Here is a 22,970-nt window from a genome sequence, read left to right on the forward strand (position 1 = left end):
AGTATAATTTATATTTATATATATATATATATATATATAAAATCTGCATTGTATTTGAGTTTTACAAAGTTAAATAGGTGCCAGCTGGAAACAGCAGGCAACTGACAAACTACACAAAAAAGAGCAAATTAACTCTAAAATATGAGGAGTGGAGAACAATGTAGAGCAATATAAATCATGCCTAACAAACACAAACACTGCAGCCACAGCTGAAATCTTTCACCCACACTTATTCACATAGCAGATGACTTATTCATATGCTTAGAGAAAGAGAGCCCCAAACTCAAACCATAGCTCACAGTCCAAGGAAATATGAAAATGCTGCCCAGATCTGTCCATATAAATCTCAACAACTGCACCATCAGTATTGAGATAAATGAGCGAGAGAAGCTTCTTTTACCCTGCTAGGAAAGCTTCAAGACAGAGTGTTTGAGTTTGTTTTTCAATCTTCCAGAGGACTATATTGACAAACTACGCTCTAGGAAAAATTAAAACAGCATTTGGAGAGGGAAGTGTGTTAATGTTTGAAGATCATTCACAATTTGGATCAGATGCCAAGGAAGGTTTGTTTCACTTGAGTTTTGCTAGAAAGACATGCTGTTCAAGTTGTTCACGTAGCGTGAAATTCACCCCTATGCACAGGGCCAGTGGGATTTCAGAGGCACGTAAGCCGCCTGCCTAGCCTTCTGCATTTGATCCATAGTGTAAATGAGAGCACTACCGGGCAGCAGTGTGGGGAACAATGAGAGGGGCTAGTGATCACTGTGAGAGCAATTTCCTGAACACAGAAGAATCCCATTGCTGTGTTGGAGCAGAGCTGAACACTGGAGCCGAGGATCAAATATGGCATTGGGCAAACAGCTCCCTAATGTCATACATGAGGCTTTTGCATGGATTTGTGAAACTCTCCCACTTTGCATTCACATGCACTTGCACATATAAAAGGCATTCTGTTAAAAGTGGCCCTTGTTGTCCAGCTCATTCCATCTGACCTACTCACGGCATGCAAGTTCAAGCTCACCTGTACAGATCTTACACAGCAGTTAAAACAGCTGGATGTTAATAATCTAACTGTGCTTTGTGGCTATATAGTAACCATCTGAGCCTTTTAAATATAAGCTAAATGCTTATCGGAGTCATTTAATTTAAACTGTGATCAAATTTCTAGCTGGCCTCATGCAGCTTTGCAAGCTATGGCATTTTATTCCGCTGCAGCAGAGTTATGAATTATTTGTGTGCTAACATTACCATAAGCTCTTTTCCTCTTTCGTAAACGATATAGGGCAATATGCAGGGGAAGTCAAATAGAACTGAGATATATAATCATTTGCATGGACTGATGCAGGAGCAACAATGAGCATGGGCATTCCTGTCATGGAGAAGGGAAGTCGAGAAGGCAGTGCCCGGATTGGGGCGGGGGGGGGGGGGGTTTACAGGGAAAGGGCTGCTCCCCTTTTCTTTTCTCCTACATGTTGTCACCAACACTGCCAAGTTCCCACCCCACCCAATAAATAAATGACTGACCCCTCTCTCACCCAGTCTGGACTCAGCCCTGCTCTAAACCAATGGGAATAGATGGCACAAACCAGGCCTCTCTCACCACACAGGGTAGCCCTGTGTCTCTGTCACAGCACCTGCCCCTCTGTGTATTACGGGAAGCAGGGCTTTTTCCTGGGCTTTGGTAGCCCCAGCAGACTAGGTCCCTGAAGGAGCCACTGGATGGTTGAGCTGGTAACACAGGCTGGGAGAGCATATACATACCCCAACTCTGTCAGACATTAATGCTGCTCCTGATCCTCTAGGGAGCCTCCCAGTGAGTGTTCCCTCAAACCATTCCCACTCCCACATGCTGTCAGATCTTGGGGAATTGGGAGGGTGAAAATCCTGGCCTCACTGAAGTCAATGGCAAAACTCCCTTTGACTTCAACAGAGCGAGGATTTCACCCTGAGACCATGGGCCCTGATGTGAGCAGCAAGTCTACACACCTATGTTTCTACTCACCCAGACCTTCACCATAGAAGCACATTGGGCTGGGGCAGGGCACTGAGGGTAGGGACTACCTCTCCTCATGTGTATGTACAACTCCCAGCGCAATCGGGTCCTCATTGTGACTGGACCTCCTAGGTGCCACCGTAATACAAACAACAATATAATCCACATGGTTAGATTCAGGCCTGTCCCTATTCAGCAAAACTTTTCAGCCTGATCTTAACTTTAGACATACTAAAACACATGCTTCTAGTTAAGCACGTGCATATGTGTTTTCCTGAACAGGGATAAATTTAAGCAGATGCTGAAATGGAGCCTTGATGTTTAACTTTAGGCTCTGGAGGTTGAAAATCTGTTCCTCTCCCAAATCCAATCCCATGGCTCAGGTTTTCCAGACTCGCTGGACCCTGCGTGGCTGCAAGGGGACTATGACTCACCTGTGATCTTCAGGGAAGAAAGAAATATGTAGGACTTGCAGCCTGGTTGGGCCATCAGATACGCAGATGTGCCCCTTTCGATACAAAATTCCACCATGAAAGCCGAAGGCTGAGGCAGCCTGGGCATTGGCACTACGTAGGGCTTGGTGGAACTGACTTGTGAAGGGATCACTGGACAACAGGGAATGTATGGAGGGTAGCAGGTCACAGACTGTAGTACTGGAAGTGGAATTTGATGGTTTGAGGATTGTGGATGGAGCCTCTTGGTCATGTTCACAACACTCCCCCATCTGGAGAAACGAATCCACCTTCCCATTCCTGGTCCCAGGGCGGTAGGTCACCACAAAGTAAAATCATGTAAAGAACAGGGCCCAGTGGGCCTGTCGCCGATTTAGGTGCTGAGCCATCTTCAAGAATTCCAGGTTCTTGTGCTTGGTAAGGATTTATCGGGAACCTGGAGACCTCTAGTAGATGCTGCCACTCCTCGAAGGCTGCTTTGATGGCCATAAGCTCTTTACTACCATAGTTTTGCTCCACTGGTGTGAGCCTGCTTGAAGAAGGCACATGGGTGAAACTAACCATTCAAGGCTGCCATTTGGACTCCCAGCACAAAGTTCGAGGCATCCACTTATACCATAAATGGCCAGCCCAAGTTGGGGTGAACCAACCTGGGTTGGGGCTGAGATGAATTTCTACTTTAGACACTCAAAAGCCAGTTCCATCTCTGGAGACAAAGAAAGATGGGCTCCCTTCTGCAGGAGGGCTGTGATTGGGGTGACCACCCCTTAGAAACATTTGATCAATGACAGAAACTGGCAAAGCTTAAAAAGCGTTGCACCCACAGACTTCCCTGGGCACCACCAGTCGGTGATGGCTGTCAATTTATGTGGTCGATGGTGTGATCAGCTTTACGGACTCCTCACTAAGACTAAAGGAAAGATAGAGCTGCACTAGGCAAGAAGGCTCCGCCCCTCAGAAACTGCATAGCATGCTCCAGATGGACGACGTACTTAAAATGGGACTCTGGAAATCAAGCAGGTGAAGGCTGAAGGAAAGGCTGTCTGCAGGAAGGAAGCCAGTTAGTACCTTCTGGAACATAGAAATCCACAGGGCAAGGACCTGGACTGTGGGTAAGACCTGACCAGGCAGCCAGGGGCCTGATCCCTTTTGCTTTCCCCTTCTCCCTGACAAAGACGAATCACTGAACACTGAGAAGGGAGCTGGGAAACCCCCACTGCATAACTGAATTGCTGAGATTGCTTGAGCAACCCTCCACAGGGAGGGAAACAGAGTGTTGTGACCATGCCCCGAACTGAGGAGAGCACAGGGGAGGTAGGAAGTGGAGGCTGGTCTGGGACACTGACACCCTTCCCCCTTGGGCCCTGTGCACCCCTCCCCTTCCCTCCTCCCCTTGTCTGATCCGGGAAACACAGAGGAGGAAGAGACAGTAGCTTGACTTCCAGTTCCCCAGATTGCTTGACAAGCCTGGCCCCAGGACTTTGGGGGATGTTGAGCCATGGTCTGCCCACTAGGCCTGTTGGCTCCTAAGTGCACCACAGTACACATGGCCAGTCCTTCTGAGGTATGGTGGCCAGGTACCCAGTTTTCGACCAGAAAGTCCAGTTGTAAAAGGGACCTGACCATGTCCGGTCAGACCTACTGCCCGGACACCCAAAGTCCGGTTACTGCCGGCAGGGAGGTGCCGAGTCATCACCCGCGCCAGCCCCTACTTAGCCAGACCACCTCCTGCCTGCATCGGGCAGCTGTAGCTCCCAGCCACGGCTCTGCAGGCAAGTCCCTCCTGACCTGGGCAGAGGTGGGGGAGAGAGGGGAAGAGCAGCGAGCGATGGGGGGAGGGAGAAAGAGGAGCAAACAGGGGCGGGACCCAGGGGACAGATCAGGAGAGGTTCAGGCACTCCTGCTGGAGTGTCCAGGTTTTAAATGTTACAAAGTTGGCAACCCTATTCTGGGGAGATGATGTAGCCAAAAAACTCTACTGTGCCACAGTCAAACTGTCCTACAGGCAGTGTTGGTGAAGCCTCTCTAAGACTCTCTGTACGTTTTGGTGGTGCTGTGTTCGGCCATTTATAAAAATAAGGGTGTCATTGAGACGGATAATAATGAACTGATCTAGCATGTCCTGAAAAATGTCATTGATAAAATGCTGGAACGTCATGGGAGAATTACACAGACCGAACAGAATGTCCAGGTATTCAAAGCATCCGTACTGGTTGCGGGAGACGTTTTTCCTCTCATCTCTTTTTCTCACCCACATCAGGTTAAAGAATACAGAAATATCTACATTCGTAAAAAACCGGGCAGAGCGTAATTGGTTTAGGAGTTCAAGAATGAGGGGAAATAGGTAACTTTTCTGAACCGTCACCTTGTTGTGGGCCCAGTACACAACGCAGGGCCTCAGGGAACCATCCTACTTTTTAACAAAGAAGATTGTGGCTGCTGTTGTAGAGGTGGATGGCCAGATAAACCCCTTTTGCAGATTTTCCCCCGTGGAGCATAGATGTGGCTAAAGGGGACTTGAGTGCCAGCCGGAAGGTGAATTAGGCAGTCGTATTTATGGGGCAGGGGCACAGTGTCCATGGTTCCCTTGTTGATTATGTCTGCATGGTGATGGTACTTTCGAGGTATTTCGGCAGCAGTCAGTGGGATGGTTGGGAGTGTGCCAAGCTCCCGTCGGCCCATTCCCTTGCAGGAGGGGTTCCCCGGATGAGGACATGAGCGCCAGAGGACACCCTTTCTCTCTTGGCCTTGGGAAGGCAGAATTGTTGGCATTGCGAGCAAAAAAGTGTACTGTCCCCCTGATTCAGGGGTCATGGGCAGCAAGCCAGGACATTCCCATGATGACCGGAGAGTGGGGGACCCAAATCAACCTAAACTGAAGGGTCTCCCAGTGTCGGTGGAGGGTAACAACCCCTAAGGGGGGTCATCTGATGGGTGACCAGACCTGAGGCCAGAAGCAACCAATCAGTGGTTTCCCCCAGATCCAGGGAATTCTTACACACGGTAGGGATCCCATAGGCCTTAGCCACATCCTGGTCCATAAAATTGCCTGAGACTCCTAAGTCAACCAGAACCTCCAGGGGCACTGCTGGGCTTATCAGGAGTAGGAGCTGCAACAAGAGTGGGTTTGCAGTTGCTGCTGTCTCGACAGAGGTGCATGGAGGTCAAGAGTCTCTATAGGAGGAAAGGGACCAGCCTGGACCCTCTTATCGGGGCTGGGGATTGGCATTCTCCAACCCCAGTCAGACACAGTCCTGAGGTTTGACATCAGTGTTTCTCAGCCTCAGACAGGCATGGGCAGGCCTGGCCATTCTGCATGGGTTCTGGGTCCTGGATTGCTGTGCGTGGTTGAGGGGCTGGGCCACATTTATGGAGCTGTGCCAGTTCTTCGTGTATTTCATAACGCAGTCCAAGTCGAAACTGATGCTTCTGCACAGCCTCATTCCACTCAGTGTCCAAGGAGAGGTGACAGAATTCAGCTGCTGATCCATCTCCTTGCTGTAGCGTTTGTAGCATGGCTTCAGCAGTTCAGGTATGGTGTGGATCACCGAAGATAACTGGCATGGCCTGAATGAACTGTGCCAGCTGGCCCAGGAGGGGCTGGACTGTTCCAAGCAGTGGGAGGCCCAAGCCAAGGCTTCTCCAGTGAACAGACTAATAATAAGCTCTACTTGGGCCTGGAGTGTGGGGAATGACGGGGGTATAGCAGGAAAGGGAGCCAGCACTGGTTTAGGAAACCTCAGAACTGACTTTGAGCACCATTACATAAGACTAAGAAAAGGAGTACTTGTGGCACCTTAGAGACTAACCAATTTATTTGAGCATGAGCTTTCGTGAGCTACAGCTCACTTCATCGGATGCATACCGTGGAAACTGCAGCAGACATTATATACACACAGAGATCATGAAACAATACCTCCTCCCACCCCACTGTCCTGCTGGTAATAGCTTATCTAAAGTGATCATCAAGTTGGGCCATTTCCAGCACAAATCCAGGTTTTCTCACCCTCCACCCCCCCACACACACAAACTCACTCTCCTGCTGGTAATAGCTCATCCAAAGTGACAACTCTCTTCACAATGTGCATGATAATCAAGGTGGGCTATTTCCTACACAAATCCAGGTTCTCTCACCCCCTCACCCCCCTCCAAAAACCACACACACAAACTCACTCTCTTGCTGGTAATAACTCATCCAAAGTAACCACTCTCCCTACAATGTGCATGGTAATCAAGGTGGGCCATGTCCAGCACAAATCCAGGCTTTCTCACCCCCCCCCCCTTTTTTTTTCCCCCGGGGACACACACACACAAACTCACTCTCCTGCTGGCAATAGCTCATCCAAACTGACCACTCTCCAAGTTTAAATCCAAGTTTAACCAGAACGTCTGGGGGGGGGGGTAGGAAAAAACAAGGGGAAATAGGCTACCTTGCATAATGACTTAGCCACTCCCAGTCTCTATTTAAGCCTAAATTAATAGTATCCAATTTGCAAATGAATTCCAATTCAGCAGTTTCTCGCTGGAGTCTGGATTTGAAGTTTTTTTGTTTTAAGATAGCGACCTTCATGTCTGTGATTGCGTGACCAGAGAGATTGAAGTGTTCTCCGACTGGTTTATGAATGTTATAATTCTTGACATCTGATTTGTGTCCATTTATTCTTTTATGTAGAGACTGTCCAGTTTGACCAATGTAAATGGCAGAGGGGCATTGCTGGCACATGATGGCATATATCACATTAGTGGATTTGTGCTGGAAATGGCCCACCTTGATTATCATGCACATTGTAGGGAGAGTGATTACTTTGGATGAGCTATTACCAGCAGGATAGTGAGTTTGTGTGTGTGGTTTTTGGAGGGGGGTGAGAGAACCTGGATTTGTGCAGGAAATAGCCCACCTTGATTATCATGCACATTGTGAAGAGAGTTGTCACTTTGGATGGGCTATTACCAGCAGGAGAGTGAATTTGTGTGTGTGGGGGGGGGGGGTTTGAGGGTGAGAAAACCTGGATTTGTGCTGGAAATGGCCCAACTTGATGATCACTTTAGATAAGCTATTACCAGCAGGACAGTGGGGTGGGAGGAGGTATTGTTTCATGATCTCTGTGTGTATATAATGTCTGCTGCAGTTTCCATGGTATGCATCCGATGAAGTGAGCTGTAGCTCACGAAAGCTCATGCTCAAATAAATTGGTTAGTCTCTAAGGTGCCACAAGTACTCCTTTTCTTTTTGCGAATACAGACTAACACGGCTGTTACTCTGAAACCTGTCATTATGCAAGGCACTGCATTTAGCCGTATGGAGTGGAAATCTATCAACTGCATGAAAAAACTCGTACAGATACAGACAGACATCATCTTCCTTTCCAAATGCAAACAGATGGACATCGTACCAAAAGGACTGAAGGTAAAAAATCCATTACAATCTACATACCACACAGACTATGCTGACAGCTTGTGCCACACGCTCTCAAAGAAACTGCGGAATCACCTGATTAACATCCTCTACAGCAAACAGGGAAAGATTAAGAATGAGCTCTCAAAAATGGATACTCTCATAAAAAACCAACCTTCCACACAAACTTCCTCGTGGCTGGATTTTACTAAAACTAGACAAGCCATTTACAACGCACACTTTGCTTCTCTACAAAAGAAAAAGGACACTAAACTTTCTAAACTACTACATGCTACAAGGGGCCACAGCAATGGTTCCCTCAACCCACCTAGCAATATTGTTAACCTATCCAACTATACTCTCAGCCCAGCAGAAGCAGCTGTCCTATCTCGGGGCCTCTCCTTCTGCCCCTCCACCCCCACGAACATGATACAGTTCTGTGGTGACCTAGAATCCTATTTTCGACGTCTCCGACTCAAGGAATATTTCCAAAATACCTCTGAACAACATACTAATCCACAGAGGCCTCCCTACCAACACTACAAAAAGAAGGATTCTAGGTGGACTCCTCCTGAAGGTTGAAACAGCAGACTGGACTTCTACATAGAGTGCTTCCGCCGACGTGCACGGGCTGAAATTGTGGAGAAGCAGCATCACTTGCCCCATAACCTCAGCCATGCAGAACGCAATGCCATCCACAGCCTCAGAAACAACTCTGACATCATAATCAAAAAGGCTGACAAAGGAGGTGCTGTTGTCATCATGAATAGGTCGGAATATAAACAAGAGGCTGCTCAGCAGCTCTCCAACACCACTTTCTACAAGCCATTACCCTATGATCCCACTGAGAGTTACCAAAAGCAACTACAGCATTTGCTCAAGAAACTTCCTGAAAACGCACAAGATCAAATCCACACAGACACACCCCTGGAACCCCGACCTGGGATATTCTATCTGCTACCCAAGATCCATAAACCTGGAAATCCTGGGCGCCCCATCATCTAAGGCATTGGCACCCTGACAGCAGGATTCTCTGGCTATGTAGACTCCCTTCTCCGGCCCTACGCTACCAGCACTCCCAGCTACCTTCGAGACACCACTGACTTCCTGAGGAAACTTCAATCCATCGGCGATCTTCCTGATAACACCAACCTGGCCACTATGGATGTAGAAGCCCTCTACACCAACATTCCACACAAAGATGGACTTCAAGCCGTCAAGAACACTATCCCCGATAATGTCACGGCTAACCTGGTGGCTGAACTTTGTGACTTTGTCCTTACCCATAACTATTTCACATTTGGGGACAATGTATACCTTCAGATCAGTGTACCCGCATGGCCCCACAGTATGCCAACATTTTTATGGCTGATTTCGAACAACGCTTCCTCAGCTCTCGTCCCCTAAAGCCCCTACTCTACTTGCGTTATATTGATGACATCTTCATCATCTGGACCCATGGAAAAGAAGCCCTTGAGGAATTCCACCATGATTTCAACAACTTCCATCCCACCATCAACCTCAGCCTGGTCCAGTCCACACAAGAGATCCACTTCCTGGACACTACAGTGCTAATAAACAATGGTCACATAAACACCAACCTATACCGGAAACCTACTGACCGCTATTCCTACCTACATGCCTCCAGCTTTCACCCTGACCACACCACACGATCCATCGTCTACAGCCAAGCTCTGCGATACAACCGCATTTGCTCCAACCCCTCAGACAGAGACAAACACCTACAAGACCTCTGTCAAGCTTTCTTACAACTACAATACCCACCTGCGGAAGTGAAGAAACAGATTGATAGAGCCAGAAGAGTTCCCAGAAGTCACCTACTACAGGACAGGCCTAACAAAGAAAATAACAGAACGCCACTAGCCGTCACCTTCAGCCCCCAACTAAAACCCCTCCAACGCATTATTAAGGATCTACAACCTATCCTAAAGGATGACCCAACACTCTCACAAATCTTGGGAGACAGGCCAGTCCTCGCCTACAGACAGCCCCCCAACCTGAAGCAAATACTCACCAACAACCACATACCACACAACAGAACCACTAACCCAGGAACTTATCCTTGCAACAAAGCCCGTTGCCAACTGTGCCCACATATCTATTCAGGGGACACCATCACAGGGCCTAATAACATCAGCCACACTATCAGAGGCTCGTTCACCTGCACATCCACCAATGTGATATATGCCATCATGTGCCAGCAATGCCCCTCTGCCATTTACATTGGTCAAACTGGACAGTCTCTACATAAAAGAATAAATGGACACAAATCAGATGTCAAGAATTATAACATTCATAAACCAGTCGGAGAACACTTCAATCTCTCTGGTCACACAATCACAGACATGAAGTTCGCTATCTTAAAACAAAAAAACTTCAAATCCAGACTCCAGCGAGAAACTGCTGAATTGGAATTCAATTGCAAATTGGATACTATTAATTTAGGCTTAAATAGAGACTGGGAGTGGCTAAGTCATTATGCAAGGTAGCCTATTTCCCCTTGTTTTTTCCTACCCCCCCCCCCAGACGTTCTGGTTAAACTTGGATTTAAACTTGGAGAGTGGTCAGTTTGGATGAGCTATTGCCAGCAGGAGAGTGAGTTTGTGTGTGTGTGTGTGTCCCCGGGGGAAAAAAAAGGGGTGTGTGTGTGAGAAAGCCTGGATTTGTGCTGGACATGGCCCACCTTGATTACCATACACATTGTAGGGAGAGTGGTCACTTTGGATGAGCTATTACCAGCAAGAGAGTAAGTTTGTGTGTGTATGGGGGTGGTGGGGTGAGAAAACCTGGATTTGTGCTGGAAATGGCCCACCTTGATTATCATGCACTTTGTAGGGAGAGTGGTTACTTTGGATGAGCTATTACCAGCAGGAGAGTGAGTTTGTGTGTGTGGTTTTTGGAGGGGGGTGAGGGGGTGAGAGAACCTGGATTTGTGCAGGAAATAGCCCACCTTGATTATCATGCACTTTGTAGGGAGAGTGGTTACTTTGGATGGGCTATTACCAGCCGGAGAGTGAGTTTGTGTGTGTGGGGGGGGGGGGTGGAGGGTGAGAAAACTTGGATTTGTGCTGGAAATGGCCCAACTTGATGATCATTTTAGATAAGCTATTACCAGCAGGACAGTGGGGTGGGAGGAGGTATTGTTTCATGATCTCTGTGTGTATACAATGTCTGCTGCAGTTTCCACGGTATGCATCAGATGAAGTGAGCTGTAGCTCACGAAAGCTCATGCTCAAATAAATTGGTTAGTCTCTAAGGTGCCACAGGTACTCCTTTTCTTTTTGCGAATACAGACTAACACGGCTGTTACTCTGAAACCTAACATTACATAAGACTGGGACTTTTCAGCTTGGAAAAGAGATGACTAAGAAACGATATGAGAGAGGTCTATAAAATCTTGATTGGTGTGGAGAAAGTAAATAAGGAAGTCTTATTTACTCCTTCTCATAACACAAGAACAGACTAACATGGCTGCTACTCTGAAACAAGAACTAGGGATCACCCAACGAAGCTAATAGGCAGCAGGTTTAAAACAAATAAAAGGAAGTATTTTTTCACACATTGCGCAGTCAACCTGTGGAACTCATTGCCAGAGGATGTTGTGAAGGCCAAGACTATTACAGGATTCAAAAAAGAACTAGATAAGTTCATGGAGGATAGGTCCATCACGGCTATTAGCCAGGATGTGCCGGGATGGTGTCCCTAGACTCTGTTTGCCAGAAGCTGGGAATGAGTGACAGGGGATGGATCACTCGATGATTACCTGTTCTGTTCACTCCCTCTGGAGCATCTGGCATTGGCCACTGTTAGAAGACAGGACAGTGGACTAGGTGGACCTTTGGTCTGACCCAATATGGCCGTTCTTATGTCGGGGAGTGAGACCTTTGGTTCCCAGAAAGCCAGAGCCAAGGTCCCTGGTGACTATCTGTGTTCTGCATCTGCAGGATGGACACCTCCAAGTTCTGTATGGCCCCACCCATTCCTGAGTGGGGTCTATGCCAGTGAGGTGGGCCCCTACCCTTTGTATTGGGCTGCTCAAACCATAGCCAACCAGGCCTAGTGACTGAAATGAGAGTTCAGCCTATTGGTTAGAGCTGGGTCCAGGGGGGCAGAGTCCAGGAACAAGCTGGGGGTCAGTATCGGAGGGACAGAAGCCAAATGCCAGAGCAGGAGGGTTCACCAGAATCATAGGCTGGAGCCCGACCAATAATCGAAGCCAGAAGTCAGAAGCTGGAGGGGAACAGAGGCTAGAGCTGAAGTGGGCAGTAGGTGGAGCAGAAGCAGGTTCAGAAACGAGGCTGGGGCAGGGAATGGAAGCAGTCGGGAGCGGGACTGGAAGCAAGGGTTGCAAGCAGGAGCAGGGCAACCACAGCAGCAGTCGTGGTACACGTTGAGCAGCTGCTGATCTGCTGCGGGTGCCAGTTTTATGAGCAGGGCTGTGGCTACTCTGTCAGTTCCAAGGCAGTGCAGCTGGGCTTCCTGGTTGCCCAGCAGTGCAATTAGTTAAAGAAGCAGGCCAGGAGCTGGTCTGGCCCCTGACAGGATTTCACCAGGTATCTTTCTGGAGGATTTAGAGTCCACGGTTCCCTCTGAGGCAGTTATATAATAAATCCAGATACAGCTTGCCAACAGCACATACGCTGGGGTTTCCAGCCACCCATACCCCCCAGCAAATTCCATTGTATGCACCAGAGGGAGAAATCATCCCTCATCCCCTACTCCCAAGGACTCCTAACCTTCTGCCGCTTTACCTTGCAGCATGGCGGAGCTGGTGTAGTAGTTGAAAGGCACATTCTTCACCATGTACTCATCGGCATCTAGCGAGGAGAGTTTGTCTCCTACGAGCACAGATTTCCCAGTGCCAGCATTTCCCACTAGCATGACTGGCCTCCTTCGCTCCAGGAGCCTATCAATGAAGTATCGCACTCGGATGGTTTCACTGGTGGGCACCAGACAAGCCTAAGGGGAGAATGATGGGAACGTGCTATGAGCCACAGTGCACCCCCTTTCAGCTATGCTCACATGGGGTGGGGGAATACTGATCCAGCTGGATAGACCTCTGCCTGACAGTAAATTAGATTATCTACACCAGCTAAAGTCTTCAGTAACTAACTAGTTGTCTGGTAGCATCTGCGTATCCTCAGTAAAACATATCTCCCTAGGGCTGGTTAAAATTTTTCCACAACAACTGTTTTTTGATGGAAAATTGGGGTTTTGACCAAGCAAAATTTTTCACTAGAAGTGTCGGTTACTCACAAAAAACAATGTTTTTTTGTCAAAAAATACAAACATTCCAAAACTGATTTTTTTCCAGCTATCAGCCAACAACCAAAATATTTCAGTGCCAGCACGGTGCTTCTTGCGTGTTGCAGTCAAGTTGTCCCCATTCTCCTTTACGGGCCAGCCTCCCCAGCCAGACTTCATGTCCCATGATGCACTATGAGCACAACTCCCATGATGCACCATCTCCCTTCACCACGAAAAGACAGGTGTATCATGGTAGATACAGGCCAACCAGAGAGCCCAGCCTATGATGGAAAGCGTGAACATGAGGCACCCAAACGACAACTCCCATGAGGCACCAGGGCAGCATTTCAGAATCAAAATATTTGGGTTTTCAGAACTTAAATATTTTCTTTTTAATTACCTGATTTTTTTACAAAAAATTGAGTTTTTCCATGGAAAATTCTCCATTTTCTGACCAGCTCTAATTATCCCCTACAGTGCTGAAAAACTGGTGGTGAATTTGCTACCCTTTGCTGGTTGAAATCAGATGTGTGCATTCTGCTCTGCTGCCATTCACTAGATGGAATCAGACCACTGCGTCCCACCTGTGAATGTGCCTTGCATATTAAAGAACCGAATCAGTCATTAAAATAAGGCCTTGGTTTGCTTGCAGAGAGCAAGTGTGATTTCTCTCTTCTCCACGCTACCCCTTCTGGTTTAACTGGTGCCCTACTTTACATTTCAGACAGGAGTTATCAGGACAATAGACTGGCACTGCGGAGATGCGTGCAGCTTGAGATGGATATCTGACTGGTAATTGAGATGGCACTATGTTTTGCACACAGCTTTGATTCAGTCCATGGATGTTTGTCATTGCCCCATTCATCAATCATATTCCAATGCACTGTAACAAGAGTACTACTTTCTTAATGAACCTTGTCTTCATAATCAAACCCAGGTCACTTAATCACTTTACAGTGAATGTTTGTGTCTTAGGTGGAACGTCACCATTACCAACAAACCTTCATTTTCTCATGCCCGTACTAATGAATCTTATTCTACAGAGACAAAGCACACACCGCACACATCTATGTATTCTTTTGTGGCAATGAAACAAAGATTCACGTACCTGTAATGGCATTTCAGGATCAAATTCAAACTTGGGGATGAGTTTGGACCAAGGTTCAAACTTTTTTGTTTCTGGATCAATGTAAAAGTCAAAGACAGTTCCCTGAGAAGGAAACTTGATGGTCTTGAACTCAGTCACCCACCACTTACTGAATTCTACTCGGTAGTCTACAAGCTGCAAGACAAAATGGAAAGCAAAGATGTTAACCTGCAGAAAATCTCTAGTGATTTAAAAGGTTATCTACACCATGTCCCCAACCAGTTTGGAACCATCCCCTGCAGTACATTACCCTGGGCTCTGCCCTGACCATTCACTCAGGACACTATTCCACAGCCTAATAGTACTTACTGTCAGGAGCTTTTTCCTGATGTTAAAACTAATCTTAATTTAATCTCATTACTCCTATTTATATCCTAAATAAATCTTTTCTCATGATGGCCATTTTAGATATGCCTTAGATTAGATAGAGAGATCCATCTGGCAGAATTAATTACATGTCTCAGATTAACCAGGCCAATGAATTGATCTGGAGTATGTACATGCCTCCAATAGTAGTTGTGGATGGCTTTCATGTCCCCACCTCCAGCCATGGTGAGCCAAGGCATGCAGATTAAAGTTCTTCCTCAAAAATCACAACAGCCCATTTACTTTTAATTTCTGGATTCTTTCCCTGTCACAGCTCTCCTGTATTGAGAAGCCCAGACTGAATGAAGTATTCCAAGTGCAATTGCAACAGACTTCTAGAAAGGGACCATCACCTTTAAGTTCTGATATCTTTGCATTAACCTTTATTTGCTGCTATACTACATCGGAAGCACATATCGAATTTGGTCTCTGCTATCTTCCCTACGTTTCTTTCCCACTCGTATCCCACACCATCCACTAGTCCTCACAGTGACTGTGAAATCTGGGGGAAGGAAAGAGAGCGATTGGACTGTGCACTCAGGGATCTAAGTTTAGTTGTCTGCTCTTCCACAGATTCACAGGTGACCTTGGGCAAGACACTTAATCTTTCTGAGTCTGTTCCCCATCTGTACAATGGAGATATTAGCTCTTCTCTTCCTCACAAGGGTGTAGTGAGAAGTTCATTAATGCTTGGGCTGCATTCAGAGACTATGATGATGAAAGACCATGTAAGTAGTGAATGCAACATTACAGCTTGCCCAGATTCTCAGTGAATTTCTCATAAGGCTTATTTTCCCCCACATCCATTCGCTGTGCCCTCTTATCCAATACAGCAAGTCAGCTGGAACTGCCAACTCACTTCATGTATGCCGCTAAAGCTCCAGAAGAAAGCCAGGATTGTCACTAACTGCTTTATTTCAACTGGTGCCCTTTGAGAAAGGCTCCATGGGGCTTTGCTATCCTGAAGCAGCCACCCCCTTAACAGCAGACCAGAGTATTTTTAAAACACACCATTATTATCCAGGATTCTGCAGTCTGGTGCTGCTCACAGAGGCAAAATCACTAATTCCTCATTTCCCTGTTGCTATAATTCCTCAGCAGTGGCTGTAGTAGCCTTCAACGGCGGTGGAAGTGAATCACTGCTAAAAGCTTTCTCACTAGGGCGCCCTCACCACTGCACAGGAGAGCTGCTTCCAGCTGCAGTCCAATCCAAATTTGAGCTGCTTCCTTAATAAAACCCCACGTGGAATTTTACTAATTTCAGAGCCTTTACCTTGAAATGGAAAATCTATCAACTGGTTTCCTACAGGGAGCCCACTCCCTTCCAGTGAGCACATCAGAGTGGAAAGGCTTTAAGATTGTTTATCCTGACATTTCTGCAACGAAAGGTCAGAGTGAAGGGCACCGTCAATGGAGAGCAATAGACAGATTTTATATTGGATCATTTTTCACCTGGCTCTTGTTCAGCCTGCTGTACCCTTGGCTTCCCTACTCTGACATTTACAGAGAAGCAAAGGAAGAAGCACGGCCAGCATCAAAAGCAAAATCTTAGGGAGAGATTCTGTGGCTGCAGAGGACTTCTACTGCACCTGGTGCAATCTGCTAAAGCACACTCTCCCAACCACATGTTCCGCACACACTGAAGGTGTGTCCACACCACCACTGGGAGGTGTGATTGCAGCACGCGTAGACATTCCAGCTAGCTGGGAACTAGCTAGGCCAAGGTAGGCCTAGGTCCCGGGTAGGCCCTGGGCAGGGCTAGCCCCTGCAGCTTCCCAAGCTTTACAGCTTTACTAGCTCAAAGCTAGCTCGGATATGTCTACATGTGCTGCAGTCACACCTCCCAGTGGCAGCCTACGCATACCCTGAGTAGTGCTTAGGGGAGCTGGGACGCATCGTTGCTTCACTAGTAGAGGTACCCATTGAACAAGCTGCAGTGGTGGGAACTAAATGTGGGGAGACTTGGAGACCATACAATTCCAAGGAGCACGAACACTACTAATCACTTAGGAAGTTTGGGGTAATGTTTCTTTAGACCCTGATGTGCTAGGACTGGGCCTTTTGGCAACAAGGGACACAGGAAAGGAGCCTGCACCTGAGCACCTTGGCTGGGATGAAGCTTTCTGAGTCAAAGGGATCCAGCTATGGAACAAATGTCAGCAGAGTATTTCCTTGGCTGTAGGTTCATCTAGTCAGAAGCAAATTTTGTGCAGATGAACCAAGGCACAGTAGCAGCTCTAACACTTTCCATTGATCACTAGACCAGGCACCGCATCGAGACACAGCTCAGCTGTCCTCTCCCTGCCCCAGGGGGCCACTTCTCTGGGTGAGATGCATGACTTCTCTGCTGAGATTGCCCGAAAAAGGGCCAATCAGTGTCCAACTGGAAGTGGACACTGTTCAATAGAAAGGAGACAGAGCACCACCTGATCTCACCAAGGGCACTGGTTAGCCACCGGAGGGAACAGCCACGGGTCACTACTGAGGCTAACATGAACTGGATCCAAGCCTGGGATAGAGAGGTGAACTAATTACCCTGGTGGTGTCAGACATTGATATTGTCATCAGGACACCCTAAACCCCAGCTTTTAGTCACTCATAACGTTGCAAACTGTTTCCCTTTTTCTCTGAAATGACCCATGTTAGGATATAGATATTCAGGCCTGTCTGTAAAGGCCTATACTCTAAGAATTTAGGTGTATTCTTATCACTTGGCTAGTGATAGAGGTATAAAAGAAAGAATCAAAACCACTGTCTGCCAGTGTAAGGGCCTTCTCTTACTGTGACAGTTTGTGGCCCTGTGCTTAGGCTCAGGCCTTTGGCTAAGCAGCAGAGGCAGCCATAAGCTGGGAAGCAAATGGTCACATCCTCACATTCCAAACTAGTCACATTGAAATAAGGTGCTATTGGGCTGTTAGGCACTATCAGGACAGGATTGTATTCTTATCACCTCCAGAGAAAGGGAAGTGCCTAGAAAATGTAAAAGGAAACTTAGTTTGATAGCATCCTGTCTGGCAAGAACTCACTTATCAATAGCTGGGATGTGAAATCCTCACTTCTGTATTGTTTTGTCATTATAGTTCCCACTTTGCTGTTGTTTGTCTGTATAATCTCTGTCTGGTTCTGTGATTGTACCTGTCTGCTGTATAATTAATTTTGCTGGGTGTAAACTAATTGAGGTGGTGGGATATAATTGGTTACATAATCATGTTACAATATGTTAGGATTGGTTAGTTAAATTTCAGGAAAATGATTGGTTAAGGTATAGCTAAGCAGAACTCAAGTTTTACTATATAATCTGTAGTCAATGAGGAAGTGACTGGGTGTGGGTGGGCATGTGGGTGTGTGTGATGGGAACAGGGAATGGGGGTAAGAAAATTGGAATCATGTTTTGCTAAAGTGAGAGATGGGAACAGGGAATGGGGGTAAGAAAATTGGAATCAGGTTTTGCTAAAGGGGGAAATGGGAACAGAGAATGGGAGTAAGGAAGTTGGAATCATGTTTGGCTAAGGGGTGGAATGGGAACAGGGACACAGGTGTAAGGCTCTGTGGTGTCAGAGCTGGGAAGGAGGATACTAAGGAAGGAAACTGGAATCATGCTTGCTGGAAGTTCACCCCAATAAACATCGAATTGTTTGCACCTTTGGACTTCGGGTATTGTTGCTCTCTGTTCATGCGAGAAGGACCAGGGAAGTAAGTGGGTGAAGGAATAAGCCCCCTAACAACCCACAACCAGTCTCTTCCCAAGGGTGAATATTTCTAGTAAGAAAAAATGGATTTGGCTCTTCCTGTGCATGAGGAGTATGACAGAACCATAGACTTCCCCCTTCATCATAGCCCTCCTGGGACTTTCCTGGAAGAGCCCAACAGCTAACATAGCTGGGGTGGAAAGCGGAAACTTGGCACAGGGAGAAAAGCTTGAGAGCGTGCCAAGGAAAACGGAGCTTGTTTTAATGGATGACTGGATCAAGCCCCAGCTACACCAGAGAACACATTTTGATCTAAGAATTCCTGTGACAGCTGCACTGCTCTGTGGCAACACAGATCACAGGATGAATCCCAGGAGAGCGGGAGGCAAAGCGCTGTGGGTTGAAAGGATTGGGCAACTCCCCAAGGAGATAAGGCCAATCCAGAGTCTGACCAGCTTTAGGAAATTCTGCAAAACCCTGCTCTTTGAAAAAAAGGCTTTTCCACCATAAAACAACACATACACACACAGTCACCCCCTTTGACCTCCAAAGCCCAATACTGAACCTCTCCTTCCACCCCCCAAATGACAACACTGACCCCCCCTTTCACCCACTAAACCCCAACACTGACTCCACTTCTACCTCCAAGCCCAACCACTGACCCCCCAACCCAATCAACCCCAACACTCACTGCCCTTCTACCCAAACAGCACCCTCCTCAAAAAACTCACCCTACCCCAAGCAGAGTTTTTACCCCCAAGAAGTGAGAAGTGCCAGGGGCTCCACGAAGGCCACTCGGGACATCGCTATTGCTTTCACTTTTAAGTGGAAGGCACCCAGAGACTCTGGTGATGGGTGGCAGTACCAAACCCTAACAGCTGTATGTGTGGTACATTTTGCAGGGGGTGCTTGTTATACATTCTTTCAGGTGCTTGACAGAGGCCTCGCTGCCCATTCAAACATAGCTGATTGGCCATGCACAGAAAATGGCAATGTGGAACTCAGGAGCTGAGCTAAGAGCTCCAGCTGTCACGCACAGGAGCTCCTCCACTATGCACTTCCTAAGCTGGGCAGTAGAAGAGCTCCTCGCCTTCAGACCTCCTAAGATGCCCAGGAGGGAGAGGAGAGAAGCTTCCCTACTCTGCCCTTCCTACACTCGGAAGCCCCTGCCCTCTGTGCACCAGAGGCAGCCTGCAGAGGGTGATGGAGCTGGCCAGAACTGAGGAGCAGTGGATGGGATCTGCTTATGGAGGGAATTGATTTCAATTACTTCAGTGGGGGGCTGCAGCTGCTCACACCTCTGGAAATCAGGCCACTTAATTAGATGCCCAGGTATTCATTACTACTACATTCTGTACGGTGTTACTGCTTCAATCAGTCAACTTACTGTTGCAGAATGAAATGTTTGTACATAAGTTAATGTCTCTCTCATCTCTGTTGTTTTAATCCTTGACCCTTCCGTTCTTATACTGTCTCTTGTGTAATGATGCCCTTCACAAACTACCGTGCTTTCTCTGTAAACAAGGTAGAGAAACAGCACCGCACATTGCTCCAGAGGTTTCTATCCCATTGACAATTGTATTCTAGCCCCAGGAACGCAACACCATACTAGAGAATCACACTGAATAAGTATAATAATAAAAGAGGCTACTGTCTAAATGGGATACTACATTAATGAGCCCTACTCTTATAGCTCTCATTTTACCTGGTCCTGGAACATTGCTCCACCAAAGGCCCAGACAGCAGCAAACACAAAGTAAAGCTCGTACAGTTCCTTGGGGCAGTCTGGAGGAGTGTTCTCCGTAGTTAGGAGACACTCAAGGAGGTAACACAACATCTGAACCATACTCTGTTCGGTAACTGGAATAATCTTCTTAAACCTAAGGGAAATTGAAAGCATATGAAGTATAATTGGATTCAGCATGGTGGTCGTTAGCAATACAGAGAAATGTACATATAAATCCTCTTTCCGAACATTAACATTTTACTTTTCTGCAGTGTGTATCTTCCTTATGCATGGATACAGCGAGAAATAAAACACTCATCCCTAGACCTGGAAGAGCAGGCACGTACACAAGTAATAACAGTAATAAGAAGTTTCAGACATTTAAAAACTTGGATCCTCTTGAAAGTAGTAAAATGGGAGACTCGCTGAGGGCAATGATTTCCTGTGAACACGATGAGTTAGGAACAGTCAAATAGAGGCATTATAAAATAAACCCTTTAATCTTGCTGGTTTACACCAACTTAGGAATTCTGTAAATGTAGCTGAACTAATATTGTGGCTGGCGGGATAACGCTGAATTCTTCCATAAAATAATTATAGTTATTTGAAAGGCTGGTCCTACAATTTCTGAATTAAGCAATCTACAAAAATACCTGGTTTAGAACTGTCGGCAGCTAATCCCTGCAATTTCATGCTCTGTCATAAACCTCAGGAAACAGAGTGAGGACCATCCTATGTGTTGTGCTGCTGATGGCTATAATCACACTGGTCACACAGGCAGCAATCTTGTTGCAAAACTCCTTTCATTACAAATCCCCATTTTCACTAATTCAGGCCTTTCTGTGTATCTGCCTTTTGGGCCAACATTTCCCATGCCTGGTCTCTGCCCCAATGTGCGTGTCTTTCTGCCAAGACTGTTGTTCGTGTATAAGGACTGGGATGGAAGATGCAAGAAGCTGTGTCCTGATGCTGCTCACTAAGTGGACAGAGGAAGTGCCCTCAGAGCCATTCTTCAGAGCTGCACAGCTGACATCCTGAGCCTCTTGGCTGTCCAGATCATCCTTCGCCATGGCAGTTGAGTAAGCTCAGCCTCGTGGAGGCTCTGTGCAGACATAACAGTTAACAGAATGGGGCCCCAAAGGCCTCATCATTGATTACTGCTGCTAGAGCCTATAAGCCAGATGGACATCAAAAGGATAACAATCTAACCTGGCCAATGAGGCAGCTTAATGATTCACTGAAACCCTTATTTATAGCAAAGGAAAAACTACCACTATTGATTTAACTGGTGCCCAGCAGTGAACTGTGCCGGACTGGAAAGGGACGCAGACACAATTTCTTCTGCAGCTGTCATGAAAAGAATTTAGAGAAGAACTGCTGAGGGAGAGATCTCAACCCTTCTCATCGGAGAGGTTCCCCTGTGACAGCTGGAAGCCGGTTACAGCTGAACTATATAGTCCAAGAGGGCATGGGCACAGAGCCTGGGGAGGGAAAGGGTGACGTGTGCCTCAACTTCACTTCTTAGTGGCCAAAAACCTTTTCCCCTGAGCAACTGTTTGAAATCCACATTGCTGAGTGAAGCGCTCTGACCCAACTGACTTAACCTTTTCTAAATTCTTTCTCGTTCCCTCTCAAATTGACAGATAATTGACTCCTGCATCATACAACATCCCAGCATGCCCTGCACTAGTGAGCCCACACTTAGTACAGACACAAATTAACAGTAAAATGTCAATTAAAGTGAAACTTGGGCCGCAGCCAAGCAAGGGTGTGAATTTGGGAGCCAGCATCCGCTCCTCCTTTCCCACAAACACTACACTGAAAGAAAGGCAACGGTGCTCTGTCAATGGGGCCTTTTAGGGGCATGGCAACAATCTGCCTGGTAGTGGCCCATGCAGCTGCATCACCCAGAGAGCCCACAGCATGGTGGGTGTCGCCCACAGACAGGTTACGTCCCGGTATACTGTACCTAGTTCTAAGTGTGTCCAGGCAAAGCGGCAGGTACTTGTCAAATAAGATGGTCAGATTAGCTCGTTCTGACTGGATTTCTCGTTGGTCGATCCAGCTGCTCACGGGGGGATTCCAGCCCAAGTCTGCTGGGTTGATGTACAGAATGCCTAGAGACACAGTGCAAGAGAGACAGATACAGCAAGGACGTGGCAGGGACCGGTATCTTTCTCCACAAGAACTGTTTCACCTTCCCTCACTAAGATCATAGTTTAAGTAGTACAGCAATATACCATGTTGCACAGCCTGCTGCTCCTACACAATTGTAATTTAGCCCAGATTTTTACAGGTGTTTAAAAACACCTTGAAATCAGGCCCTTTTCTCTTAGGCCTCAGCTCCCATCCATAGAAAGGTGAGAACAATCCTTCCACTCTCCTATGTGTCTCTGCCTTGACTATTTCAGCTGTAAGCTCTCTCTCTCTCTCTTTGCACAGTGCCCCAATCTCAACTGAGCCCTCTACACGCTACCCGCATCACCACCTTCGTTGTCAGCCATTCATCAGGGAGTGCTGGGTTTCTAGGTTCTGCTGCCCACTCCTCAGTCACATGCCCTGTCAGCCAGTGGCACTGTGAATTAAGGCTGCCACTTTCAAAGGGGCCTAAGGAAGTTGGGCACTGAATGCCAATGGGAGTCAGGTGCCAAACTCCCCTGGGCCCTCTGAAAATCTCAACCCTAAGCTTCACTTCGTGCGAGTGGAAAGGAAATGCTCTCTTATTCCCCCTTGACCTACCTGCTCTGGACACGGTGGCTGGAGTTGCTGTGCGTAGGTGACTGATCTCAAAGAGCAGCCTCATGGTTGGGTTAAGGGGAATTCTTTCATTGCTTGCTAGTGTCAGCACCTGCAAAGGGCAGATACATTCAGAATATAAGCTTCATGGCAGCTGCATTCCTCAATCCTGCTGGTGAGAATTGTTCATTCCCGTGC

The 22,970-nt window shown here is 47.1% G+C and overlaps 1 protein-coding gene across 2 annotated transcripts in view; it reads right to left on the reverse strand.

The window, feature by feature from the left end:
- The window catches only part of DNAH9 (dynein axonemal heavy chain 9), a 402,358-nt gene that overhangs the window by 257,445 nt on the left and 121,943 nt on the right, over positions 1–22,970 (reverse strand). For both annotated transcript variants that reach the window (XM_075119375.1, XM_048817608.2), the window contains 5 exons: positions 22,776–22,884; positions 22,006–22,153; positions 20,016–20,190; positions 14,217–14,390; positions 12,613–12,820 (listed from right to left, as the gene is read on the reverse strand). In XM_075119375.1, the coding sequence (XP_074975476.1) occupies positions 12,613–12,820; positions 14,217–14,390; positions 20,016–20,190; positions 22,006–22,153; positions 22,776–22,884 (814 nt within the window). The remainder of the gene's footprint in view (positions 1–12,612; positions 12,821–14,216; positions 14,391–20,015; positions 20,191–22,005; positions 22,154–22,775; positions 22,885–22,970) is intronic.

The sequence above is a fragment of the Caretta caretta genome, chromosome 14 (assembly GCF_965140235.1).
Source record: "Caretta caretta isolate rCarCar2 chromosome 14, rCarCar1.hap1, whole genome shotgun sequence".
In the NCBI taxonomy this organism is placed as follows: domain Eukaryota; kingdom Metazoa; phylum Chordata; order Testudines; family Cheloniidae; genus Caretta; species Caretta caretta.